The sequence below is a fragment of the Durio zibethinus genome, chromosome 10 (genome assembly GCF_047325235.1).
Source record: "Durio zibethinus cultivar Kanyao isolate XHJ-2024 chromosome 10, ASM4732523v1, whole genome shotgun sequence".
Taxonomy (NCBI): Eukaryota; Viridiplantae; Streptophyta; class Magnoliopsida; order Malvales; family Malvaceae; genus Durio; species Durio zibethinus.
The window spans coordinates 7,561,679-7,588,175 of record NC_143171.1 but is presented as its reverse complement, the minus strand read 5'-3'; the positions used below and the strand labels follow the sequence as shown (position 1 = coordinate 7,588,175).

The following is a 26,497-nucleotide window of genomic DNA, read 5'->3' as shown; positions in this document are numbered from 1 at the left end:
CCATAATCTAGTCAGAAGCTTATTAGCATTTTTGACTCACTTTGGCAAAGGGGAATAATCTACTTGGATTTGAGAATGAGAAAGAAAGTTAAATATATGCCAACTGAAACATGGTATAATAAAAAGGAAAATTTTGACTAAATTTCAACCTCACCAAATAAAACAGAAAGAAAGCCAAGTAAAAATAAAAAATAGGGTTTGCAACTTTGAATTTTGTAGCGTGTCCCAATCTGTGCATTAAAGGACAATTTGACGGTCAAGATTTAAGAATGTGACTCTGTGTTTTGGACATAGACCGAACCCAAAAAGCCTAATACGACAAATTGCATTACTATACTTTCTGAACCGCACAGTGTCCTCTCAGGCTCAGAACAATCACAAATTGTTAAACACAAAGTAATTGGACGATCAGACTTATCAGCAGAATCAAACGTAATAATTCCAATGACAATGAAATGAAAAACCCATTTTTTTTCTCTCTTTCTCTTAACTTTCTCTTTCAGTTGTGAAATTCAGAGAAATAGAAAAGAACCAACAAGCAGCAGCAGCAGCAGCAGCAGCTTCAGAGTCCACAGTCTCAGGTAAAGTAAACTTCAGTTCATTAACATGAACAAAAGGGTGCCATTTTTTTTTCTTTTGCAAATGTAAGCTAGCACGTCCTATATTATTACATTACATCAGGAGAATCAGTAATCAATCTAAGGGTCCTGAAGTGATCATCATCGTGATGATCATGATTTTGATATCTGATAATAAGGGGAAGAGGAACTGGGGCAACTAGGGGAAAAGTGAAAGTGAAAGTGAAACTCTCTTCAAACAGAGACGTTTTTAAATAAACTGAAAGAGAAAGAAAAGTTAAAGAACTTGAAAAAAAAAAAATTTCAAAAGCAACTAAGAACATAGAATTATCCCGTTCTTACTCCATCTAGAATACGGAGACAAAGGAAACAAACTAAAAAAGCAAAAAAATAATAATAAAAAATAACTTTGACTACACGAAACGAAGACCATGTAACCATCACCATCACAAACAATATCTTCATCAACATCATTATCGTGATACGTTCCAGTCATTATTGCATGATCTAGACCGTCCATAGGGTGGGGGTTTCTTTTCTTTTTCTTCTTTTTCCTTCCATTTTAACTCATCTTGTAAAGTCATGGACAAGGCTTGCTGGCCTATCTGTGACATTGAGTCTCCAAGAAAGGAAGGGATTGCCATTATCAGAATCTCGATCAGTATCTTCAATGAACCTAAATTCATTAACAGGAGGGAAACATGGCATTTTCTGGTTCTGAGAGTGATGAACCCATGAATTGTTGTGGTGGTAGCCATGATGTTGCTCCAGCATTGGAGCTGTTGCACCTGATGAGTTGTTCGCATTTGCTGCTGTAGCTCTTCTTTCTTCTTTTTTGAATCGAATTCCACAGGCATTGCAAAGTGACTGCAATTAAACAATTAAAAAAAGAATGATGAAAAATCTTTTTTTAAAAACGCAAAAGAAGTATACTTGTTTTTGAAGAAAGAATTGTTCAATTGTAAATTTGTATACCTTTGGACCTCTTGGTCCGTTCCTCCAAAGTGGTGTAGAAGTGGTGTCACAGTTAGCGCAGCGGCGAGCTAGGAGAGGATCATTGCCTGAGCTGTTACTGCTATTTCCATTGCTTCCACGGCTAACTTTTGGTGTTTGCTGTGAATAAGGTGTGTTCTTGTTCTGTAACAAGTCCCAGCAGAAGTTGGACATGCAAGAATTACCACTGCGGTGGTCATGGTGGATACGCTTGTCGTCGTCTTCGCAAAGACGAGTAGATGGAGTTCCCAAGGAGAGAGTGCAATCCACGGAAGAAGATGAAGAGCAAGTGAAAGGGTACATGTCTGTTTCATCGAAAGATTTGTGGTTTGGCATGGAAAATAACATCGAGAAGGAGTTGCTTTGGCTATGAAACAGACCACATGAACATGGACCCACCATGTTTCCCTGAGAGCTACTGCACCTGTGCATCATTTCTCAATTTTTTTCTATGATTATATGTCAAAGGCCTAACTATACCCTTTCACCTCAATTTCAGCACTATATGGATATATCAAAAAGATCAAATGGCGTTGATTCAGAATATTGATCAATCAACCAACAATTGCCAACTGAGAGAAAACAGAAGAAAAAAAGGGATTGCAGATGAAGAGAAAGAAAAGCAGGGCTAATGCATTGAAGAAAGAGAATGGGGTGGTGGGAGTTTATAGTTAAATGGTAATGGCAGGGGAGTATGAGCCTGACAGTAAAACTGAGGGGCGAAGTGCAATAATATAGCGTTTGAACAAAAACTTGGAAGAGAGAGAGAGGTTACTGGTACGAGAGAGGAGGGGACTGAGAAGAGTTATTGTCTGGTAGCTTTATAAGCTAATAAAATGGCGAAATACCAGTCAGCACCTGCAGTCCACGTTTGTTGTCAAATGCAAATCGAGAGATGTACATGCGTATATAGCAAGAGAGAAATAAAGATATAGACAGATGGGGACCCAGGTTGCATGTTACAGAAAAAGTGAGATAACACTTTTAAAAACCCAAAATAAAAAACTAACTATATATAATATATGTAGATGTTGTTAAATACTACTACTCTTATATAAGCCTGTCAGACTCAGGGGGGAAGTGTAAAGAATTAAGGCTACTATTTGAAATTTGTAATGATGGAAGTGGGTTTTTTTTTTTTTTTTTTTTAATATGTCGTAAAAGAAAATGGTTGGGGCCAATTGAATTTATACTACATACTGAAGGGTGAGGTGAACGGAAAAAGGGGGGGGGGGTGCTCCTAACAAAGCGAGGGAGGCAGCTGGGTTGGTCATTGGGTAGTCAAAAGAGCCCACGTGACTAGCGGGAACAGTCTTCCATGGATCTGCCTTCTCCGATCACGAGGCCCTATTAGTCTCAAACCCAATACATCAAAACCTCTGTCCGTATCCGTATCTCTGCCTCTCTGCTCTGTCACTGCCAGCCTCCCAAGGAAAATGGAATAGTTTCGCCTGCCCTTTTCCACGCTCCTTCTCACTGCGTTTGTCGTCACGCTCCAATGGCTACTGCCATATGCCCCCAAAGGTATATTCATTCTCAGGTTAAGGTCTCTCATGGTCCCCATCAATATATTACCCAAGATTGTGATCGATCAAATTGTTTTGATCATACTTTTCATTTTGTTCATTTGAAAGGAAAAAAAAAACAATGGAAGTTTGAAGTTTAAATTGTTCTTTCCCAAGTTGGCCATAGAAAAAGTTTACAGAAAAAAGGTACATAAGACAGTGAATAAATAACCTTGATGTAGATGCCATGTATAGAGACATATTTTGTAATTCCCAGAAACATTGATGAATTAATAGTAGTTAAATTTTTGTAGGTTTATGACATTTGAAAGGTTTTATGTCTTAGTGATCAGATAGCTGAATTTAGATTCAATTTCTCAACCAATTGAATTTGAATAATAATGTCAAAGAATGACTGTTCTTGACTAATACTGTCTAAAGATCTTCATCAATATAGGAGGGCAATGTTGTTCACCACGCACTGGTTTTACCCGTGGGCGAAAAAGGAAGTAAAATGTGAGTTAATGTACGAGTGAGATCAGTTGTTCAATGGAGCAATGACCACTGCTACCGAACATGCCCACTTCGTTAGTTGTTTTAGGCAGTCCAATCCATCAATCTTACAATCCACAATAACATGCCCTCCCACGCACCAAAAACAACCAGTTTCTACTTTCAAGCTTACTACAATCAGTGCCCGTACCCTGGAATCACGTGAACTTCCCCACTCCAAAACCAAAGCCAATTTCGTCATGATAATTTCCTCATGTGCCGTATCCAAAACCCATCAGCACCACCACCCCATAAAGCTTTTTGGTTTCTAATCGTTGTAGTAATACAAGTATTTTGTCTTAGCACAATAATAGAAGATCCGAACATAAAAAGAAAGTTAAGGGAAAAAAATTAAAATTAAAAAGTATTAAAATGAGATACTTTGCAATCATCAAAGTAACAAACATCTCTGTTTCTACTTGGCTTACCGAGAGAGAAAGAAAGATCTTTGAGTCAAAGATGAAAACCCACAAAAAGGAAAAGGTCAAAAAAATTAAAAAAATAAATGTAGAAAATGAGAATTTTAGAAAACAAAACAATCAGAAATGACCCCACATCCATCATGGCCAGACCCCGAATAAAAAAAAAAACCTTCTGAAGAATATGATCAAAAGATTCAAAAAAACATGAAGAGAGAGAGAAAAGAATCAGATCGTCTAGAGATTGGTGAGGCCTTAGTTCGACAAACGGGACGACCACCGCTTTCCAAAAGATACTCTCTCTCTCTCTCTCTGTTTTCACTTTGTAAAGCACGAAAAAAAAAAACTGCGATTAGCCCAAGACGCTAAGCGTTGGATTGTTTTTTTGGTTTTTTGGTTTGCTATTTCCGATCATCTTTTTCTGCCACGAGACCCACAATTTCGTGGGGTTTTAAAGTTTTATGTAAACGTGAGAACACGCACTGGAGAGGAGAGTGGAGGAAGAATTGAGCAGATTAAGACTATGCTCAAATGCCTATAAATTCGAGTAATAAATGAGGATCTGTTTATACTCTTTTTAATGGAAACTCTGGGATTTGCTTAACCATCTCAAACCACAGAACATGATTAGGTTTTGGATACGCTTTTATTTTACATGCTCAACTAATCGTGATATTATGTGGCTCGTTGGATTTGGTGGGGTCCAATTTTGGGCAAGGGTTAGAGTTTTATGTCCAACATTTCCAAGGAAATCAAAGAGATCGTATCAGGGTTTAATAAATTCTTTGATCAATTCTCCAGATGCCACGTGGGAACGTGGAGATGGATTTATTTATTTATTTATTTAGTAGTTTGGGTTTTGCGTTTGCATGCCAATGCCATGCATGCAAATGTGTCAAACAAGGAAAGACTTGTTCACAGTCTTATAACAGGCTTTTATATTTAACGTTCCTCAAAAGCAACGAGAATACAACTGGAATGTCTCTTGGGAGAGTGGGATTTTTTTTTTAAGTGAAATTTAAAAGGAGGGGGTGAGGAACTTGGGGATTCGTCTAGTGATCTTGTTGTTGACAAGATGTTCTTTGCCAGATAAGAATTTAAAAGTAATAAAAATAATTAATTAGTTTTAATTGGAAGGAAGGGTGGAAGGATTGGAAAAGAAAAAGGTTATAAAACAAAAAGGAAAATGAGGACCCGACGACCCAATGGACCAACATTTCGGAAAAGGAGTGTTTGTTTGAAGAAGAACAAGAAAAAAGAAAGGCAAAACCACCTAATAAGCCGTCCTATGAAAGATAAGCTGTTGTCAGTATCATGACACCTAAGGAACACTGTAACCTCCAATTGTCTCCTCCAAGGAAGTCTAAAGCCAATAGCCCTGCCTGTAATCTAAAAGATTCATTCAAATTTCGCTTCTTTCTCTTTCTCTCCTTCTCCTTCTTTTTCAACTGTCTTATGAGTTTATCAAGTTACTATATGCTTAACGTAAAGATTAAACTCGACGCACCAATGACTAACTTGAAATATTTTAATATGTGGATAAATTTTTATTTTCGTACACATGCAATAACATGTTTGTGTGCACTAAATTACTATTAAGCAAATTATGGACACAAATGAAAGACATCTAAACTAACTTCAAGGGTATCCCATTTGTCTATAATTCTTAAAATAGCTTAAATTGCGTTTAAGCATGGTGTTCGGCACTCGTATATTAATTCTATTAATAGGCTTCTTTTATCATAATTGAAATCTCAATGATAAATTTTTAGATTAATTTATTTATTATTTTTTGTTTCTTTTATCGTTAAATTTCTTTAAATGTTTTTTTTTTGGGTAATAAACTTACTTTTTTATGAATAAAATTTATTCAATTATATAAAAAAAGACAGTAATCAGTAACAAAATTAAAATTTCTAGCCAGCTAGCTAGCATATATTTGTAAGATAAAATATATTGTGTTTATATAATCATTTCTATTCAAAATGTAAATAATTATGTACATTTTCATTTCTATTGGAAACAATATATATTTCAGCTCCGAGGTTTAATGAGCAATGAATGTTATATAAACTAGATTAAAAAAGTTGTAGAAAAAATGATGTCATGTAGACTTGGCTATTTATGTTTTCATGTAGTGTTTAGTGTCGCGTTTGACACATGTAATGACATGAATTATTAAAACACAAACACGACATAAATTATAAAATATTTTTAAATTTTAAACACGAACACAATGCATTTAATATATGTATTACACGCGATACGATATGATTAACATTTATATAATTAATTTATTTAAATACGACACGAATAAACATGACTAATATGAATATATACGAATATATATGATTAAAATAATAAATAACTAAAACTACCCATAATTTATAACTTAATAAATTTGACATATTAATAATATAAAAAAGTACTTACATATTTAAAAAAATAAAAAATTTAATACTAATTTAATATGTATTTAATATATATAAAATTTAATTTATATTATATAACTATATTAATTTTTAGTATCAAATTCAAAATGATAAATTATTAAAGATTAAAGAATAAAATAATAATGTATAAGACTAACATTAATATTAATATTGTATTTATATTATTAATATAAAAATAATTTTATAATAATTATTAAATGAATATCATAATTAAATATTTAAAATAATTTTTTTATATTAAATAGCTAATTAAGTATCATAATTAAAAAATTAAAAATTAAAATAATTTTTATATGTTTATATTAAATTCAAATAAATATAAAAAATATATTAAACATGTTAAATATATTAAATATGTACTCGTATGATAAAATTAAATTAAACGTATTATTCATGTCATGTTATATATTTAAATGAATTAACACATATACGACATAAATTGTGTCGTGTCGAAATTCTTGTTGACACGAATAAATACGAAATATTTTTTTTAAAATATATATGTACTTTTTTTCGTATCATTTTTACATTATATCATCGTATCGTGTCTAAAATTATCACTTCTAATATCATGTAATGGAGTACTACTTACCATAATTTCTTTGAAAATGAAAAAAAGGGAAAATTAAAAAAAAAAAAAAAAAAGGATTGATAAAAAAAACATGAGTGAATGCCTCAGGATGGGGATAGGTATCATGGGGCTGGATCTAGTCTCCTTTGACTCATTTGTATGCATGTTCTTTACGAAAACCAATCTCTGTTTATCCTTCCATTTTCTTCTTTTTCTTTAAATACTTTGAATCTCTAGATATAACCTTTTCCCCTGTAACTAAACACATTTTTCCAAAGCCAAACATTATATTTTAATGCTTTAAGCTTACGCTATGGGCACTCTTTTCTTCCTTTCCTTCCACAAATTTTTATTTCTTCTTCTTTTTTTTTTAAATATATTGAATCACAACGTTGAATAAACAGTAAATTCCTTTAACAGGTACAACCTGCAGGGATTCCGTTTTCAATATTTGTTGACTGGTCTTTTCCAATATCTTGTCTGCTGCATCTTTATTCCCCTGGCGAAGAAGAAAAGGTTATGATCAGCTGGCAGAAAGCTTTGCAATTTTAAGTTGTTTAAATCACAAATTCCACCTTAGCCCCTTGTCCCGTTGATTTTGGCAATATAAAGCGTGACAAACGTCAGACTTTTTTTTTTCAAAGACATAACCATGATATCTTTATAGACGAAAAATGACAATTGATCATTATCGGATTCCCAGTTTGAATTCAGGGCAAAGCTCAACTTTTTCTTGTAAAATCTGTTGGAAAACACAAACTTGTACAAAATTTTGTACATTGATACAATATAATTTTATATATACTAGAGTAAAACAAAAGATGTTGGTATTCAAAATCTTAGCCCGAAATGCGATGATCTCCATATCAGAAAACCCACAACTTCAGGATCTTTGAAAGGCTTTTTTTTTTTTTTCAACTTATGATCAAGTAGCAAAAACCAAGAACACCCCTTTATGAAGAAAGTTATAATTGTTGTCAGAAAAGAGTATTATTAGGCATCTGAAGAGTGGGGCTTTGGAATCAGTCAGAGTCTATTCTGGTGCTGAGCTACAGTATTCTTCTGGAGATCTTTTTTGACGCTTCAGAAACTTGTCAATTGGAAGTTACTTCCCTGTTCTTCAACATGGCAGCAGGCTTTGTTAAAAGAACAATATTGATTAACTATATATACAAACAACGAGAGTTCAATGGCAGCTGGTTAAGTGAACAGCTAGTTCCTGAATCCTGAGATTCCAGAGATGTGCCTAGGATAGCTAAATTTGGACCTGCTTCAAATTTTCCTGCTCTTTGTGGCCTTGCCGTCTATAGTACAAGTAAGAATATTATACAAATCTCAACAAATTGAGGAGTTCCTTTTTTCCTCAAAACTTACTCGATCACTTTAGGTGCAATTTGATAACTTAAATTACTTTGAATAATATATATTTTAAAAACAACAAAATTACTGTTGAGGCTTACATTGGGACTAAAGAAAACCCAAAGCTTAGATGGGCTGTACATTGAAAAAGCCTATACGACCCAAATTTATATCTTGGGGCTTTTGTTAGGTAGTTAGTGGAAAGAAAACGCAACACAATGGATAAGCCTAGATAGCCCAAATTTGGCAGTGTGTGAAAGGATTCTCGTTGTGCCATGGGCAGGCATTGTTTAAGGCAGATTCGGCATGAGCAGAATCCCTCCAATAAAATACTTTGACATGATTACCTATACGGGTCTTTATTATTGAAGTATTTTTTCCAAAAATCCGTTATGATATTATAATATCTTTATTATTACTTCATAACAAAAATTATCAAACGGGCTTTCCTGATTGTTGGAGTACTTGGGATTAAATTAATTGGGTCCAAGCAAAGCGCCAAACCTTTAAAATGTAAAAACCCTAACAGCTCAACTCTCTCATAAGCCTTCTATTGCCGCCTCTGCCCACCAAAACGTTATATTTGGGGCTTGAATATTGTCTTTTTTTTAACATAAAATTTTGGGCTTTATTATTTCAATCTATTTCCTCTCTAACGTCTTTAAAAGGAGGAAAAACCCGGCTCTCCCTCGGCTTAAACCCCAGCCGGTAGCTCAACTCTTCGTCTCCTTTGCTCCTTGAAAGAACAACGGAGACAGAAACTTACATAGACTCCATGGAATTCAAAGTTCAAGAGTTGTTAAAAGAGTCTCGTCTCAAGTGTTCACCTCCGCTTACTAAGCTCGTTGACGACACCGTTTCCACCATCAAATCTGCCATAGACAAAATTCCTGAAGATCTTCAGGTATAAAAAAAAAATCTGTTTTATTAATTAATTTTTGTTTCGTAAGATTTTAAGGGAATAATAACGAAAATTTGTGACGGTTACTGCGGATTCGGCCCAGGGTTTGTGGGAGATATTGGTGCAGACAAAGTGGAATTTAAATTTAAGAAGCGAAGGTCTATTGACATTGGTGGTAGTTAGTCAATAGGCTGCATAGCAAAGCCAGATGATAATGTGGATCTTCTCCGCCGGATACCAAAGGTACATTTCTCTTCAATTTGCAGTGTTTTGTTTACTATAGTATTCAGTTAACTTATAATAATGCATATGTTCTATGTGTAGTATATGAAAAGTTTACGTGTAATTTTGTTAGTATATGCAATTGGGCCATATCACTCGAATTTTGTTTTTTCTTTTATTAATGAGTTAGAAATGGTTACTATGGGTTTAAATTGGGTTACATAATCTTTGTATTAATATTAAGTTGAAGTTGTTGGTATTCACTAGCTTTTTTTTTTCTTTCTTAAAATTAGTAGGAGTGTTTTCATGAGAAAGACTATATAAATCATTGACAAAAAGGGTAATGTTATGAATGATCTATAAACTATAATGAAATGTTTAATGTGGTACTTGAATTTTAAAAATTTTTAATGTGTTACATGAATTATAAATTTGTTAACCAATGTGACACTTATCTCTGACGTAGTTAATTTCAAATAATGATACATGACACATAAATAACCCTTCAAGTATCGCATTAATTAACAAATTTATAGTTCAAGTATCACATTAAAAATTTTTAAAGTTCAAGGTCAATTCGTAATGTTAACCCTTTTGTGAAGTTATTCTTTTCCCTTTTATCTTATTCAGATAGTTGAAAATTTTTTATTTGTGCGGATTTAGTTGGAAGGTTCTGGTAATTGGCCAATGGATGATGTGTCAATTGAGAAAATTAAATCAGTTTTCCTTGCAGAGAGTTAAGTCAGGGTGTCAGCCCTGGTCGCTAGGCCATATTAAATATAGCAAATGTTTTTTTTTTGGGAAAAATCTAGTTAATGAAGTGTTATGGCAGTCTCCAGAATAACTAGGGGATGACATGTACTGCTACTGAGGAAGATGTGGATGTTTTCACGAATGGATATGCATTTGGTCTTAGAATTTTGCATGAGACAGGCCTAAGTCCGGTGAACAGAACTTATTTCTTGTTTTAGTTGGGCGTGACCAAATGAAGCGGGTTCATCTGCTGATAAAAAGCTTTTTGTTCGTAGTCAACATGCAAGCATGATTAATAGATTGCAGTTTTGTTACCCAATGTTTGGGTCAGTTGTTAGGTGCAGATTTTGGCTTGTGTTAATTTGTTGAGTCTTTTCTTTTGGTTTTTAATTATTGAAATTTATTTTATTTGGCTGAAAGAAAATAGTCTGAAAATTTCCTTATTTTTGTGGATTCTGTTTTAATGTTTGCAAAGGCTTGCAAAACGGTGGCTTGCTTCACATCTCTTTTCAGCTTGCTTGGCAGAGGAGGCTGTCGGACTATTAGTTGCCTAATTCATTTTGAAGCCTTTACTATTTAATTTTCCCTGTTCGTGGATCACCGGATTCGTAAGGTTTGCTTCTCTCTTTCACTTTGAAGTTGCATTTAGTAAGAAATTTTCTTTTACCTCTTATACATTTAACATGAAGTTTTTCTTATTTTGACTATGTATGCTGGTAGACCTGTACTATACTTTCTTAAACACATTGTCTTGTGTGGTTAAGCTTACTTGAATCTGAATTTCTAGTTTTAATTTTATATGGAATTTGCGATTGCAAGATTACTAAAATTATAAAATGATTAGGATGTAGCTTACTTCATAAGTATGTAGGTAATTGACATATATGGCTCTCTGCCATTGATTGATTCAGCAACAACGTGAAATTACTGCTGTGAAGGGACTACATTAACTGACAATTGACATTCCCTTTGGCTTCCCCATTTTTCTTACCATGAATATCAGGTTCTTGCAACTACTAACAGAACAGGATTAGGCCTTTTCTCCATTGGTTGTTCATATAAATGGTGATCTGAGCCAAAATGGTGAGAAAGAGATTGATGTAAGTTCTATAGTTCAGAAAATGATTAATTAAGAGTATATGATATATATTGTTCCCTCATGTTTGTTCTTTATTAAGTGGCCACTAATTTGTATGCAGCTTGTCTAGGATAACTTTATGCAAAGTAGAAAAGCTTATGAGGAAAACACCCAAAATGAAAGTAAGGCCATGTTCTTGGCTACTGCTTATGACAAAGCATCCGAAGTTTGGACCAAATGCTCGCCAAACCCATTGGTTAGTGATCTCTTTGAATTGAATTTGGTTGCACTTCATCTACCTTGAGGCTTTATGTTTCTGCAGCTGGATGCCTGTACCTCATGAAGCTTTGGATGGGGGCTTAATTAAAACACCTAGGGGCCAATCTGTGGACTGGTGATTTATCGTAATGGTTGCTTTCCTGCTTGGTGTGTGAGGGATGGGATGTGTAGATTATTTGTAATTAGATGGTTGTTCAAAGACTATAAATGCCCACTTAATGCTGAACCATGTTAGATTCTTTTTATTTCTTCCTTGATCATAAGAATCATTTAAGAATGAAAGTTTATCTGCATGTATAATGATATATTCATGTATGTTCCCTCCACCCCAATCTTTTTTTATCTGGTGCCCTTCTTTGACAGATTGTGTCTCGACAATTCAGTTCATAGAAATAATCTATCTTGTAGGACCACTAGTTTGTAAAAGTTGAAATGAATGAGTCTGTATGACATTGTATTGAGCAATTTTCGAAGACACGCACCTTTACTTGGAATAATTTGTGCTGGCACTTTTGCAACCCTTTGCACCCATATGTTGATAAGTACTAGTAGTAGAGCTTTTTATTTCTTACAACTGATGCATTTTGGCAATGCAAAAGGAGCTTAAAAGGTTGGTGGCCTATGCTTGAAGTAGTGCAAACCTGTTGACAAAACTCATTGCAAAATCAGACTGATTCCCATGGATGGGAGGTGCATTATACACACTTGTCGACTTTTAATATTGCACTCCTGTTTTTCTCCTTTAACATGATTGTTAACCTATACTTATATTGGCCAATTTTTGGCTTGCAGTGTCTTTTCTGAACTCTTCTAAGCCTCTATGATGCTGTTATCCTTCTCCATGGAGACAGATTACCTTACCCCAAACGTCTTCTCTTCACATCTGAACTGGACCCAGGTATATTCTTGGGAAGGCAAAAGTTTGCACGACTATCATATTCTTTTTTTTTTTTTAGGTATCAAAATTATTGTGGAATTATTAGTAATGTAATAATGATTTTCTCAAGGAGACACGGCACTCATGGCAATGCTAGCAATGTTTTCCACCCTTTCCTATTGCCTGCTGATATGAAGGGCCGCTTAGAGCATCTTAAAACCAAACTAATGGTAAAACTTTTATCCACTAAGGTGCTTTGTCGGGCATGTAGAGGCAAGTATTTAGGAAAAAACTTTGATATTGATCATAGCAGCATTCTTCTTTTGTGCTTACATATTCTTTACATCTGTAGAAAGAGTTCTCCTACAGATTGAAGTTGTGGTATGATTCTTTCGCGGGTGATGCTATCGGTCTACATGGGAACAATCAAAGGTATGATTGACTATGCATTAAATTTCTGGTGATGGTAGTTCCTGATGTACAACAGTGTACAAATCATACTGAATTCTGATCTATACTTTCACATTTCAAAGAAACGAGAAAGAGAGGAAGAAGAATTAGAGGGAAAATATCGAGTCGGTTTGTTGAGAAATGGAGGAGAACTGGGGGAAGGATTTTTGAGAGATGTTTATTTGCTCAAGGCTCCCAGGCTTTCAAAAAAAGGGAAAATGGTTTAGAGAACCCCCAGACTTACAGCAGAAATAGCAGGCGCGAGCGCGAGCAAGGAAACTCATATTTTACTGGATCTTGAATCTTCAACTTTGCAGCAAAGGTAGTGGCTAAAAAAAAAAAAAACTTTGAAGCAAAGGACACCTTCCTCCAGAGCTGTACCCCTGTGCCTGCCAACAGATACAGCAAAATCCTAGCAGGGTGCTGAGGTTGGATATGGACTACGAACCCTTTCAATGCTGTTGGTTTTACTGTTCTATGTAGGCAAAAAACTACAAGAAATTTTACTTTTTAACCTTTTAAAATTATGTTGGTCAGATATAAGTTCAGTACACAGAGTAAATAGGTATATTTTAGGGGAGAAAATGGAGTGAAGATTTGCTTAAAGAATATGCAAATTGATTATTCCAATGACCTGTTGATTTATTTGTGTAGGAGTCGATTTTAAGAAATGAGTCTCCAACTTAAATTTTAGTTGTTATTCAAATGAATAAAAATATATATATGTTAATTTTTTAAATTTTTTAAAAAATTAAAAAAATTTCACTTATAATGTATTAAATAATTTCTTAAAACAAGGAACAAAGTAAAAAATGCTGAGTATGGGATGTAACGCTAACTAGCGCATGTATTATTATTAATTATTATTATTATTATTAAGCAGTGAAATTATTATTTGATAAAATGCATGTGAATATTTGTTTATTTTTTCATTTTTTAATAACAATTATTAGTAATATTAATAAACATAAATCGTTAATTATGAAAAAGAATTTATAAAAAAAATTAGGAAAAAGTTGGCAAAGAAATGATATCTCAATATTTCTTTTTCCAGCAAAACGGCATTGTTTAAAGTGAAAGCAAAGCAACAGTCTACTTTCGCACCAAAAAGCTCGAAATCAAAATTTCCCGATCTGCTGATGAATCAAGAGTTTTTTCTTTCTTAGCTTCTTTCGAGCTTTGCTGTGACTTGTGAGTAGAAGAAATGGGGCTTCTTAGTATCATTCGAAAAATCAAGAGAAAAGAGAAAGAAATGCGAATCCTTATGGTGTAAGTCTCTTTTCTCCCTCTCTCTTTTTTTTTTTTTTTCTTGCTCATTCGAAAATTTGTATTCGTAATTCTATCAACTTGTCAGTGCAGTGGGCTTGATAATTCAGGGAAGACCACCATTGTTTTGAAGATTAATGGAGAGGACACAAGCGTCATTAGTCCCACTCTTGGCTTCAACATCAAAACCATCACCTACCAAAAGTAAAATTTTCCTTTTTCACAATATTTAATCATTAACTAGCTAAGCTCACCAAGTATTTGAAAATACTGTCCGGGTTGTTTTTCTTTCTAGTTTTCTTTTTTATCAGAATAATGAATGTTGAATTAGATTTGATTTTGGGTTTTGGCAGATATACTCTGAATATATGGGATGTAGGTGGTCAAAGAACTATAAGATCATATTGGAGGAACTATTTTGAGCAAACTGATGGTCTGGTGTGGGTTGTTGATAGCTCAGATCTTAGAAGATTAAATGATTGCAAAATGGAACTTGATAATCTTCTAAAGGAAGAGGTATGGTGTTTTGTTTGATTTGTTTTTCCCATTAATCTGCTCCTTTGAATTGTCTTATATAAATTCTCTTTTAACAACAAAAACTGGGATTCAGAATAGTACACATTTCAGTGAAGGTATCTATCTTGCTATAGCAGTTTGAGGTTGTTGCAATGAATATTTATCAGAAAATGAAACACTGCAAGCTATTGCCTGGCAAAGCTTTCTGGGGTTTGTGGCTGAGGATTTCTTTGTGGACTATTTTCTTAGGAGTTAATGTTTTTTTCCTTGTGTTGCAGAGGTTATCAGGAGCATCCTTGCTGATACTAGCTAACAAACAGGACATTAAAGGTGCTCTTACACCAGCTGAAATTGCCAAAGTAAGGCTACCAACTCCTAATTGCTTTATTAATTTGTTTTTTTTGAATTTTGGTGTTTGTTAGATTGCAAAAACTGAGAATGCTACATTTAGTTCTTTCTTTGTCAAAGGCCGAAACTGGTTTTGCAATTTTTTTGTGTTTGGATGTGGCACCTGCTTTTCCCAAAGTTTTTATATGTATGCCATGTCTAGACACTAAGCTTTGTATTATAAGCTTTCTTTTATGGCTTCCATTTCAGATATTTTGAGCCATTAAGCCTTTACGTAAATGCTGATTTATTTTAGGCATGTGAATGTTGTTAAAAGTTGTCTACTTTTTACTGTTTTTTTCTTGATCTTGAACATAAAAATGTGCAGCTGCTGAACCTGGAAGCCATGGATAAAACAAGGCATTGGAAAATTGTAGGCTGTAGTGCATACTCGGGTGAAGGGCTTCTTGAGGGATTTGATTGGTTGGTTCAAGATGTTGCCTCCCGGATCTACATGCTTGATTAGCCTGAATCTGATTGATGTAAAAATGCTATGATGCTTCATTTTGGCAGGAGAAATTTGTGGCCAAGGATTTCAAAACCCAAGTACCCTTCTTAGGTGACCTCTTAAGCACAAATATAAAATTTATCAATTTTTAAGATTTGAAATACATGCTTGCACTTTGTATTTAACAAATCCATCCAATCTGAGTGCTACTCTTTGTTTTGATCTCTCCCCTAATGCATTATGAAGAACTTTTCTTTTTGTCTCCCTTTTCACGATATTTTTATGTGATGGAGTCGAGGAACAAAAGTACAAGAAAAGGAAAAAGAAGTAAGCTCCTGGAAAGTAAGCTGCAAGCTGGAAGCAGGTTTCTCTACAAACCGAGATTGTTTCCTACACCAGACCAAACGAAATCGACTAACAGAAAGGATGTAAGAGAGAGTTATAGAGAGGAAAGACAAGTAGCAATTGTAGTTGTAGGCATCATAGCGAGCAAAGAGCTGATAGAGAAGTACGGCAACTGCTTTCTGAGATGCCCGAGTCTGTTATCAGATCCTCTTTTCCTGTTTCAGACTGACTCGTATTCGAGGCTACAGCCATTCAAGCCTCGCATGTTAGGTGTCTGAAGAGGACCATTCAGTTTAGGGTTTTCTTAACCGCTGCCTGCTATTTATTCAATTCTTATGGGCTAAAAGAATTGTCTTAAGGCACTTGGTTGTAGGCTTTAGCCCAATGTTTTATTTTTATTTCATATCACATATATCTCCTTTCCACTTTAATATTAACAGGATAAAAATACTACTTAAATGCAATCTTTAATGATTTTTGTGTTTGTGTCTCTGTGTTTCATTTTATTTTGTGTTAAGCACAAAAAATATCAACTCACACATGAAACACTTTTTTTTTTTTTTCAAATTTATATATGATTTTTTTATAAGATTTTAAGCTGTGTTCCTTTTGTTAGAAGATACATTGCATTAGTCATGCATGAGGCCTCATGCCATAATATTGATATAAATAGGCATCAAATTTTAGAAACATGGTGACCTTTGGTCGGCTTAAACATATTGGATTTCATTTCCACAAAAAGAGTTTTACATTTCCTTTCAGTTTTTTTTTTCCTCCCTGTATTAATGTATGTTAACAAACAATAGTTAACAAAATGTATAATCTAGAAAGAGGTAAAAAATAAAGCAAAATTATTGCACCATCTGCCTAAGGAAAAAGAAAAACTCCATTAGAAAGGGCCTAGCTACATGCAGACTATTTTGATGGAGATTCAAGCCCCCGATTTGCACATGGCTTGAAAATTTCACTTGTTCACGATATATATCCTTGGTTCACAATCTGAACGCCAGGTGTTAAACCTTCTTTAAGTAGAGCTTCCTGTATAAGTTTTTCAGTGAGAGATTTTGATAGTCCCATCACAGTATCAGCTGCACCTATCTGCCAAACACCCAACATATGCTATGTCATAGGAATTTTTCAAAGGCAAGTGCCAAATACCATATCATCTTGACCAGGTACCCTAGGATCACTTACAGCTCCTTGATGGAGCAGAACGGACCCCCCCAACAATGTTGAGGTTGATCCTAACATCCAATAAAACTACAAAATCAAAATCTGGAGATACAGGTGCACCAGATTGTTGAAAATGAAGGTTAGGACCAGATAATTTGGGGGCCTTAAAGTTAGTCAGCCATGTCTACGGTGTTCATTACGTGAAGTAGGGGAAAAAGGAAAAAAAAAAACATGTTGAATGATAGTGGGAGACAGCAACAAGAGAAACAAGCTCACCACAGAATCAACAAATGGCAACGTTAGAGGATGTTCCAGCATTAGACCTCCAGCAACCTTGAATGGGATTCCTTCATCAATCTGAGCACGGCTCGCCATCAAGAAAGACTTGAATCAGGTGGAAAAAAAATAGCTCAAGAAAAGAAAATCAAGCGATTACATGTGTATATAAATTTTACCAGGTTATCCATCACTTCATCTGGTATGTCGTGGAAGTAAACCTGTAGCACAATAACTAATCTTATTCTCGTGGGACAGAGTAGCAATTGACTTAAGAAAGGTAGCACGGATCCAGTTTCAATTACAAAATGCTTCGATTGACAAGAGTTTATTCAGAAAAGAAAATTAAAAATAAAGGAAAAGAGTAAAGATTAAAATGCAATTCATCACTGCTCTTCACCAAAAGCAGAAGCTAAATATATTTGGAATTGAGTAGTACCTCTGCACTTTCCCATCCACCTTTGCTTGCTCCGGTTCTAAAGTTAGTCACAAGAACAGATCCTACCACTGCTGCATGGCCCCCAGAATATCCTGCAACCATAGATTACCTTTAAATCCAGCTAATTCTTGTAGTTGCAAGACATCAGATTGAAGCATATTAAACAAACCTTTGATGAATTCTCGTGCTTCTTTCTTGCTGCATGGTTTTTCTCTGATCATCCCTTTATAGACCACCACCTACATATACAGGTAAGAAATAACCTTACATAATTTCCAAGGACAACAAATAAAAAGACCAGCAAATGGTGATACTATTCTTATGCTTACTAGTGACATGTTTTATAGAAGGCAGGCCAAAATAATTAACCAACAGAAGTTCTGATAGACGTGATATATGCCAACTTAGCACCAGTTAAAGATATGAGGAAACAACAAATCTATGAAATAAACAATGTTCAGACATTTTCCTAGCTAACTATGTTGTCTACCAGGAGTCAGAAACTAACATGTGATACACTCCTAGATAATACATGAGAAGAAAAGTTGACGTCATGGTGAAAACTATCATAATAATTACATCTACCAATCTTTAGCGTTACTCCCTCTGCCACCAATCAAAAGATTGTTGAAGGAGGACTATATGTTTGGATTAAGTAAATCTCTAGTGAGACTCGGATATGCAGGCTACTTGGGTAGCATTATTGGAAGCTAAGACAGGAACAGGTTCTCTTCTAGTAGAGCCACACCACCTCCAATAAGCATCTTAGCTGATGTGGGATAATGTGAAAAATCTATCAGGCTTATAACATAAATTCAAATAGCTAGATAAGTGGATAGGAATCAAAAGATCCAGTTGTCATTAGCTTGTAATGAGAGAGATCCAAAATTAGGAATCAGCCATTATTGCGCTGCTATCCATTATGATCTAGGAGTAGGACAACAAGATACGTGATGAAATTGCATTACCAGCACACCAATCAGATTTAAGGCGCTTAATTATAAAACTGGTGTTAGTTATTGTCTAATACTAAGAGCATGCACAATAATTAAACTCTTTTATTTTCACGGCTGACATATGAATGCTTTTTAGTCAATGATTCTTCGTGCTTGTTAGCTAAATCATAAGAAAAAAACCTTTAAATATAGAATGACAACATGTTAAAGAATACCGTATCTGCAGTAATTAACAATGTTGTGTGAGCGTCTTTCTCTAGCATACCAGTGTTCTGAAGCCTTGACATGATGGCATTTGCCTAGGAAAAAGAAATTAAGGTAAGAGTAATAATAAAACTGTAATAACTTGTAAAGCCGTCAAAAGGACAAAAACTGCGGAATGGAATGAAGAAATTCCTTGTCTACTCATCTAAACTATTGATTTAGGTTCTATTCCATGAAGTCGATTCACAAATAGAAAATGAAAGAGTAAAGCAAGAGCAACAGTGCACTTTGTGAGATAACTGAGAGTTATAATAGCTACAACAAAGCAAAAGAAGTCATACCTTTGCCTCAGCAAGAGCTGTTACCAATTCTTCTGGCTTTTCTTTTCTAATGCTTTTCTCATCTATATCTGCAGTCTAAATCACATATGCAGTTAAATTTCTTCCTACTTTACTAAATGAGAAAAAGAAAACCCCTCAATAGAATTCTTCACCAGAGAAAATCCAAATACTTTTCCAGCCCAAAAGTTCAAAAAAAAAAAAAAAGTTCATGCTTAAAACCCTGATTTTAGTAACAAAGTTAAGGGTGACTTGTTCAAGCCAATGAGAAAAATACATAATTCTTCAATTCAGAAAAAAACCCAAATTGTTTTTTAAACCCAACTTTTGTCCTTTAGTTGGAACCAGGGGTGACTTGGTTAGGTATGCCAATTCTTTTTTGGGTCTTTTTTCCTTTTAAGAACCCTTTGAAAATGATATATATAAGTAGCTTAACAACATACCATGATTGTGAACTCATAACCCATTTCAGCTAGAATTCGTTGTCGAGCCATTGATGAAGAACCCAATATCAACTGTCATCCAATATCATAGTAATTGATTATGAAAGAAACAAAAAGCAATTTATGTCAAGACTATGGAGGAGCCAGTGAGGTGGACTCTCTCTCTCTAGCTCTCTGTTTCATTGAAAAAAGAATAAACTTTTTATTCCCTGAAAAACAAAGTGTTCCTTTTCATCAATATTTGTTTCAATCCAAAATACAAATGAACAGCCAAGAAAATGCCTGGAAATGAATGATGATTGCCAATTATCAGTTTAAATATTTACAAAGCTTTTAAGCTGAATTGAAGGTTGAACAGTGAAACGAACCTTAAAAGATGATTTCCCAGCAGCCATTTTTTTCTTTCTTACAAGCTCCGCTTTCTTAGGGATGCTGCTTGATAAGCCGTGTCTGAAAACATCACATCCACAGTTCACTTGCTTACGGTTCGTTTAATTCCTTCTCCAGAGAAAGTCAACCAATTACAATTAGCCAGGCCGGCTCAGGCTGTCTTCCAAATTATCCTAAACTCTTCTTCTTCGAGACCATGTCTACTGTACGCTGTCGTTTCGCTCACGTGACTTGGAAAAAAAGCCTGCCCTTTATTTGAAACTTGAAACCATTCGTTTCTAACTTCTTTCACAAGCACCGTTCTTGTCGCGCAAGCTAGTAGAATTGGCTTGTACGTCAAACATTGTAGAATATTTTTATCTCGAAGTCTCTCTCTCGCTTCAGCTTTTCCACATTGATCTTGGTTTTCTTTTTTCTTAAGGTTTTTTCTTGTTTCTGAACATCAAATTTTCAGTCTCTTTTGCTTGAGACTTTTATATTGTTTTGCTACGCTAATTGTTCAATATTAATATCTTCCTTGTTAGGCGCTAGCCAGGATGGAGTCCGAGAAAAACCAAGCTGAAATCCAAACCCCTACTTCTTCATGTCAAAGGGTGAAATCTGATAAGAATGCAGGGTTCGTGGCTAATATGCGGGATCAGTTCAGTGAGTTTATTCATGCTCCCATTGATGAACACAAGGCTTGTTTCATAGAAACCTTTCGTAAGGTAATTATATTACTAGCAATTTTTATTTTTTTACGTGCTGTTCTAACTTCTAATTAATGGCTTATTTTGGTGCGAAACAGGCAATTGACGACTGGGACTGGAATTGCATTGATACGTTTGATAACTTTACAATTCTTTTCCCTTTTCAGAAGAAAGACTAGATCCGGCCTTAATGAAGCTGAGAGCTCTTTCTATCTCTTGCCATGCTTTTATTATTTGGGATGTGAAAGTTGGGTGCAACAGTTTTTCAGGAAAATGTCGAACATAATTTTTTATATATATATATATATATTTCGTAGTGGCATAGCAGAGAAGGTTATGATTTATTGCTTTTTTGGTGTAAAAACACTGTTTTAATTAGCAGATTATCTCTTCATATGAACTATGATATTGTTGTGTTCTTTCTATTTATAGCCAAAATCATAATCCTCTATCTCCTCTCCTCTTTGCTGAACTTTAACATTAACAGGTGTTTGGATTGAGGGGAGAGGAAGAAAAGGAAAGTAAACAAAATCTCTGATCTTTTATTTGGATAAATATTTAATTTAAAAGGAGGAAAAGAGGTGAAAATCAAATAACATTTGATTTTTTTTGTAAATTTAATTTTTTTAATACTCTAATTTAGAGGAAAAGTTAGAGAAAAAAAAGTTAAAAAAATTTTTTTTATAAAAGGACTATTATGTTCATTATTTTATTAATACTAAAAATCAAATAAAAAAAATTTAAGCAGATCATAATAATCATATAATTTTTTCAAACTCATCTTTTTTTTCAAGTAAATTTTATAAATATCTTTTAATATAAAATTTTTTTATGATTTTTTGTTGATTTGATTGTGATGAATGGTTTAATATAAATAGATATATTTTTTGAGTTTATTAGATGTTAAACTAACTTAAAATTTATCAATGCATATTTGTAAAACATCTTCATATTTCACTTGATTAAAAACCATTGATATAGTAGTAATTGTGAGGTAAGACAAGATAGCAAACATATTATGATAAAAAAATGCTCTAAAATTACAAACAATGAAATATTATAATTGAAAAAAATTATTATAATGAATCATTTCTTCTTCTTTTTTTTTTCATTATTTATCCAAATAATGGTTGTTAGAATTCATTTCCTTTTTTTTTTTATTAATTTTAATTATCCAAACAAGGGTTATTATATCATTTACTTTCTTTTAAAAAACTTTTTTTTTCTTTCCTTTCTTTTTTTTTGTTAATATTTATCTAAATATAGCGTAAGATTGCGTTTCTTCTCATGTTATGATTACTCCAATGGAATATGATTACTTAAAATGTGATCGTTGGAAATTAAATTGATGAGAAGATAACACTATAATGTTTGATATATATATATATATATTTATATGAAAAATGTTAATTAAAATCATAAGAAAGTGATGTTTTACTTTCTCACAACATGGAAAGTAACTTTCTCACCTTTCATGGAATCACATTATAATCTTTTTGTGAAGATGTGATGCTTATGGGAAAGTTACATTCTCAAGAATGTAACATATCAAACAAGAGAATCTGCCTCTTACCAATTAAAATCCCAAGAATGTGAGTACATGCCACCATATCGAACGCCTCCTAACATTAATTTTAAGGCAATGAAGGGTATACAGATTACTAGATCATCTATGTTGGATGAGAAAGATATAAACAGAAACCAAGAATTTGGCCTGGTGGAAAAAAGAACAAATAAAATGAGTTGTATGACATTAAAAAAAAAGGGTCAATAGGTAGATTTATCATTTACCATAGTGTCCATATATGAAGGTGGACAGATAAGATCATTACATCAAAAAAGGAGGAAAAGAAAGACAAGAAATAAGAATGTAAGGGGAGATAAATGACAGCCTTTAGATTAGTGCGTAGCAAGTGCACTTGGAGCAAGGCTTGATTGATATTAACCTGCAGCAAAAAATGTACATCAATCAAATGGTAATCAGCATTTAATCTTTTAATTGCAACTACAAATATATATATATATATGATTATTCCAGTTTTATTAGGGATTACGAAAATTAAAAATGAGTATATACTTATTGTACATTTGATTAAACTGTCAGACCGGTTATTAATTTCGAAAATATAGAGAGCTAAATCATCTACTTCATCAGCAGTTAAATGCAAATCATCTCAATATTAGCATACAAATGCAATTAATGTCATGCCAGTATGGTTAATATCATATCAATAAAGATAACGACAGAAACTCATTCGATAATATCATTAATATCGGATTGAAATTTAAAATTTTAAAAAATACAAATAGTAATATTTTCACTGAAGATAACGGTAGAAATTCAGTAATTTCATTAATATTGGATTAAAATTTAAAATTTCCAAAAATAAAAATAGTAAAATCTTTTAAATCATTATAGATCGACTAAATTCGCATTTTAACTTAAATAAAAAGACTAATAGCACAATTTGACCTAACTTTTTCAGCAAATAGCATCGTCTACTGTTGCATTCGCCATTCTCCACTAGAGCTTTAGATGCTTCAGCCTGTAGAATTTGAAAAAATAAAAATAAAAATAAATTAGCTCAACATCAATAGATAACTCTAGTGTTACAAATTTGGTAGGGTATAGAATATTCTTAATACTTAGAGATTTATCTGAAAAAAGTTTGGAATGAATCATAATTCACAGTGAACTACTATTACTTATCAGAATGAAAAATGCAAATACGTTTGAAGTGCAGACGAGATTAAAATCTAAGGGCTTAATTTTATATATTGAATTTCATTCCTGTGGCAGGGGAATTTGAGATGATGCTTCATCCACCTCACTGGTGCACTGCCTTTTCTCTCAAGCAAGTTGATGCTTCTAAAAATCTTTTAAAATCAGTAAATATAAATATATAAAATTTTACCTCTCCTCTTCATTGTTGATGCCATTAGCCCTGCTGCTTCCTCCATTTCTTCTATACTTAGGAAGTGGTACTTCGCCTGATTCGATGCGGTTGATGTCATCTAAAAGGATTTCATACTGCTTTTTTACTTCCTGCTCGTTTGTTCCTCCGACTAGCTTGGCTATTTTTTTCCATCGATCAGGAATATCCTTGTCGTATATTGCCAGACCATTCTCAAACGATTTATTCTGCTCAGGCGTCCAATTTGAGTTGTAGGAAGAGGATGATCCCATTTTGTTACCAGAAAAAAGGATAATCTTGTTGCCAATGACCAAAGCCTTGATCAGTGCCAATCTGACGAAGAAGAAGTAGAAGAAAAAATGGAAGGGAAATCCTAAGATAGAGAATTATATGGCAGAAATGTATTCACTGTTATTTAAGATATATGAGAAATAAATGAGCCAAAGAAAACTCCAATTGGGCAGCGGATAATCAGGAAACAAGGCTTGATAGGTTGATGCAAGTTGCCAAATAGAATTTTGCTGCATTTATTATATAATAATTAAGCAAGAGAGAGATGGAAATTTGAGATCAATATTCCAAGGATGGATGGTCAATTTCTTCTTTTCCAAGTCTATTCGATTCATATATAATTTATCAATTATAAGTACGATGTTGTGATAATTTATTAGCATGTTGGATTTCTTAAATGGATAATTAATGCAGTTAACATTCTTGAAAGAATGAACCTAGTGATCACTGACCTGTTATAAGTATATTATACCTAAATCATTTTGAACTTGTCTTATCAACTATGGCTAACTAGGTTAATATAGGAGACAAAATTTCAAAACCACTCCATTCTTCAAGGAAATTTGAGGAGGAAAATGTGGAACAAGGTTGCTGAAAGCTGTGAGAATAATCTTGGAACTTTGCAGGAAGAAGTTATGGAAAACTTAACTCTTTTCTGCATATGCTTTTTTTTTTTTTTTTTTCATTTTATAATGCGTCCAAAGGAATCTTCTGTTTTATTTCAGATGATTTAAGGGTGTGTTTGGATGAAAAAGTTTAAGAAAAGATTTCATTTGTAGATAGATTTTTAAAATTTTTAAATGAAATTATCTTATTTGACAAAAAAAAAATTTAAAATTATCAAAATTTTTTGAATTTGAATGAGGAATTTTGGAATCTCAATTTTTTTTTTTCAAAATTTCTCTAAGGAAATAGAATTTATGAAATTTCTTGATTTTATAGTAAGGATCAACATTCACTATGTTTTCTTTCTTTCTTTTTTATGCAACATTTGTTTTCTTCAATTTTAACTACAAAAAACTCATCATATATATATTTTTTAATTTTTTATAATATTAGTAATACCTACATATTTTTACAAATCAATAACTCCCATATTAAATTTTTTTTTTTAGTGTTTTGCTTTTCTATCTCTAATATCATTATTTTATCTATTATAATTGCTTTTTATCTCATTAAAATCAAATATTTAAAATTTTTTTAAAAAAAATAATTATCTAAACAATGTAATTACAAAATTTACTATTTTAAAATTGATGCATTTTAAAATATTAACATTCTAAAAATTTATAAAATTTTAACATTTTTTATCCAAATGCATCCTCTTTTTCTTTTCACCACGAGTGAGACAATATATGAAATGGTCTATAGTAGTTAAGCACTAAAATTCCTGCAGCTTCCCAACAATAGTAGCCTCTCACAATGTGCAAACAAGCCTTGTGACTTCAAGGACGGTATTGGCATTACATATTGTTACTAACATTAATTTTTTTTTAATCTTAATAATAACTGCTAATTTTGTAGTTTGATCTCCCAAAAAAAATCTTCGAATCTTTATCGTGAAGAGCCAGGCGAGAGATGAATCACGGGCCAGCCAAAACAAATCAATTTCAAAGCATGCCCTGACATCTATCTGTGTTAAACAAGAAAAATCCAAATCCATAGATGGAGCTGTAGATATTGGTTTGTCAGGTAGCCTTATTAAACTTGTTTAACTGTACTTATTGCTTAGCCAGATCATTCAATCTCATCCTCAGTTATTAATCTTTTTTTTTCCTGTCAAGTTGTCATGTTTTTATGGTGGCCAAATTCAGTGAACATTAATTTCTAGTCCTCGAGTTTGATGGTTGGCCTCATCCAAATAAAGAGAACTTCAAAACTACAAGCTGATTGTTGAAAATGATAAGGCTATGAAGGTATCTCACCTTTATCATCACAAACATATGATTATTATATTATAACTAATAATCATAATTTAAAATTATAAAAAATTTATGTAGACACCATTTTATTTTTTTTATTATTATTATTTTTTTTCTAACAGTGACTCTAACAATCGCTTATAGTTGTGCTACCAGCAACCTTGACAATCACTAACAACCGTTCTGATAATCGATAATCGCCTAATCTTAGGTCACCAAAATCTCAGATTTTTTAAAATTTATCTTCTTTTTGCTCTATAAACAGAGCAATAAAATTAGTGATAAAGAGAAGGAGAAAGAGAAGCCCAGAAACCCTGTAAACAAAAAAAAGAGAGGAGATCCTGCAAAAAAAAAAGTTTTCAGAATAAATTTTTTTTTTTTACAAAAAAAAATCAATACAAAAATACAAGCAAACCAATAGTCCCTGGAATGAGAACCTAACGCCAAAGAAGTACCTGCAACAAAAAAGAAAGATCGTTAGTTTGAGCTTTGTTTTCTAAAAAAATAAA

At 33.2% G+C, this 26,497-nt stretch overlaps 5 protein-coding genes across 9 annotated transcripts; 2 read left to right on the top strand and 3 right to left on the bottom strand.

The window, feature by feature from the left end:
• Window positions 1–399: 399 nt before the first annotated feature.
• LOC111292867 (GATA transcription factor 18-like) lies at window positions 400–2,372 on the bottom strand. The gene is made up of 2 exons (XM_022885478.2): window positions 1,554–2,372; window positions 400–1,445 (listed from the first exon to the last, which is right to left on the bottom strand). The coding sequence occupies exons 1-2, from the start codon at window positions 2,004–2,006 to the stop codon at window positions 1,146–1,148; spliced, it is 753 nt and encodes a 250-aa protein (XP_022741213.1). The 5' UTR covers window positions 2,007–2,372; the 3' UTR covers window positions 400–1,145.
• A 6,691-nt stretch (window positions 2,373–9,063) lies between these two features.
• Window positions 9,064–16,383, top strand: LOC111293040 (ADP-ribosylation factor-like protein 2). 2 transcript variants are annotated; one of them, XM_089766652.1, is made up of 15 exons: window positions 9,064–9,334; window positions 9,435–9,574; window positions 10,782–10,919; window positions 11,310–11,406; window positions 11,506–11,640; window positions 12,263–12,353; window positions 12,456–12,561; window positions 12,671–12,813; window positions 12,893–12,972; window positions 13,074–13,418; window positions 14,045–14,259; window positions 14,350–14,460; window positions 14,610–14,772; window positions 15,051–15,131; window positions 15,488–16,383. In XM_089766652.1, the coding sequence occupies exons 11-15, from the start codon at window positions 14,195–14,197 to the stop codon at window positions 15,623–15,625; spliced, it is 558 nt and encodes a 185-aa protein (XP_089622778.1). In that variant the 5' UTR covers window positions 9,064–9,334; window positions 9,435–9,574; window positions 10,782–10,919; window positions 11,310–11,406; window positions 11,506–11,640; window positions 12,263–12,353; window positions 12,456–12,561; window positions 12,671–12,813; window positions 12,893–12,972; window positions 13,074–13,418; window positions 14,045–14,194; the 3' UTR covers window positions 15,626–16,383. The 2 variants fall into 2 exon arrangements, with proteins under 2 accessions (XP_089622778.1, XP_089622779.1); XM_089766653.1 differs by lacking the exons at window positions 9,064–9,334; window positions 9,435–9,574 and adding an exon at window positions 10,396–10,644 and having other exon boundaries at window positions 11,506–12,353.
• Window positions 16,384–16,652: 269 nt separating this feature from the next.
• LOC111292794 (uncharacterized) lies at window positions 16,653–20,307 on the bottom strand. 2 transcript variants are annotated; one of them, XM_022885373.2, is made up of 9 exons: window positions 20,150–20,303; window positions 19,782–19,853; window positions 19,342–19,416; window positions 19,012–19,095; window positions 18,010–18,079; window positions 17,841–17,932; window positions 17,581–17,622; window positions 17,402–17,482; window positions 16,653–17,050 (listed from the first exon to the last, which is right to left on the bottom strand). In XM_022885373.2, the coding sequence occupies exons 1-9, from the start codon at window positions 20,174–20,176 to the stop codon at window positions 16,925–16,927; spliced, it is 669 nt and encodes a 222-aa protein (XP_022741108.2). In that variant the 5' UTR covers window positions 20,177–20,303; the 3' UTR covers window positions 16,653–16,924. The 2 variants fall into 2 exon arrangements, with proteins under 2 accessions (XP_022741108.2, XP_022741110.2); XM_022885375.2 differs by lacking the exon at window positions 16,653–17,050 and adding an exon at window positions 17,057–17,196 and having other exon boundaries at window positions 20,150–20,307.
• On the top strand, window positions 19,821–21,260 carry LOC111292795 (uncharacterized). 2 transcript variants are annotated; one of them, XM_022885379.2, is made up of 3 exons: window positions 19,821–19,932; window positions 20,696–20,878; window positions 20,959–21,260. In XM_022885379.2, exons 1-3 carry the CDS (start codon window positions 19,882–19,884, stop codon window positions 21,037–21,039), a joined length of 315 nt encoding a protein of 104 aa, XP_022741114.2. In that variant the 5' UTR covers window positions 19,821–19,881; the 3' UTR covers window positions 21,040–21,260. The 2 variants fall into 2 exon arrangements, 1 of the variants encoding a protein (XP_022741114.2); XR_002690545.2 differs by lacking the exon at window positions 19,821–19,932 and adding an exon at window positions 20,442–20,592.
• A 1,196-nt stretch (window positions 21,261–22,456) lies between these two features.
• On the bottom strand, window positions 22,457–24,173 carry LOC111293085 (protein RADIALIS-like 4). 2 transcript variants are annotated; one of them, XM_089767284.1, is made up of 3 exons: window positions 23,776–24,173; window positions 23,339–23,406; window positions 22,457–22,806 (listed from the first exon to the last, which is right to left on the bottom strand). In XM_089767284.1, the coding sequence occupies exons 1-2, from the start codon at window positions 24,045–24,047 to the stop codon at window positions 23,385–23,387; spliced, it is 294 nt and encodes a 97-aa protein (XP_089623410.1). In that variant the 5' UTR covers window positions 24,048–24,173; the 3' UTR covers window positions 22,457–22,806; window positions 23,339–23,384. The 2 variants fall into 2 exon arrangements, with proteins under 2 accessions (XP_089623410.1, XP_022741542.1); XM_022885807.2 differs by having other exon boundaries at window positions 22,457–23,406.
• Window positions 24,174–26,497: the final 2,324 nt, after the last annotated feature.

What these genes read in the sequence shown, in the direction of transcription:
- LOC111292795 (XM_022885379.2), top strand. Translation starts at nt 19,882, where the DNA reads ATGAAAGAAACAAAAAGCAATTTATGTCAAGACTATGGAGGAGCCAGT. An exon ending in ACTATGGAGGAGCCAGTGAG is followed by an intron (nt 19,933 to 20,695) that starts GTGGACTCTCTC and finishes CTTCCTTGTTAG; the next exon opens with GCGCTAGCCAGGATGGAGTC. An exon ending in TCATAGAAACCTTTCGTAAG is followed by an intron (nt 20,879 to 20,958) that starts GTAATTATATTA and finishes GGTGCGAAACAG; the next exon opens with GCAATTGACGACTGGGACTG.
- LOC111293040 (XM_089766652.1), top strand. Translation starts at nt 14,195, where the DNA reads ATGGGGCTTCTTAGTATCATTCGAAAAATCAAGAGAAAAGAGAAAGAA. An exon ending in AAAACCATCACCTACCAAAA is followed by an intron (nt 14,461 to 14,609) that starts GTAAAATTTTCC and finishes GGGTTTTGGCAG; the next exon opens with ATATACTCTGAATATATGGG. An exon ending in ATAATCTTCTAAAGGAAGAG is followed by an intron (nt 14,773 to 15,050) that starts GTATGGTGTTTT and finishes CTTGTGTTGCAG; the next exon opens with AGGTTATCAGGAGCATCCTT.
- LOC111293085 (XM_022885807.2), bottom strand. Translation starts at nt 24,047, where the DNA reads ATGGGATCATCCTCTTCCTACAACTCAAATTGGACGCCTGAGCAGAAT. An exon ending in ATCAACAATGAAGAGGAGAG is followed by an intron (nt 23,407 to 23,775) that starts GTAAAATTTTAT and finishes CAAATTCTACAG; the next exon opens with GCTGAAGCATCTAAAGCTCT.
- LOC111292867 (XM_022885478.2), bottom strand. Translation starts at nt 2,006, where the DNA reads ATGATGCACAGGTGCAGTAGCTCTCAGGGAAACATGGTGGGTCCATGT. An exon ending in ACGGACCAAGAGGTCCAAAG is followed by an intron (nt 1,446 to 1,553) that starts GTATACAAATTT and finishes GTTTAATTGCAG; the next exon opens with TCACTTTGCAATGCCTGTGG.
- LOC111292794 (XM_022885373.2), bottom strand. Translation starts at nt 20,176, where the DNA reads ATGGCTGCTGGGAAATCATCTTTTAAG. An exon ending in GTGGATGGGAAAGTGCAGAG is followed by an intron (nt 17,623 to 17,840) that starts GTACTACTCAAT and finishes ATTGTGCTACAG; the next exon opens with GTTTACTTCCACGACATACC. An exon ending in TGCCATTTGTTGATTCTGTG is followed by an intron (nt 17,051 to 17,401) that starts GTGAGCTTGTTT and finishes GGTGTTTGGCAG; the next exon opens with ATAGGTGCAGCTGATACTGT.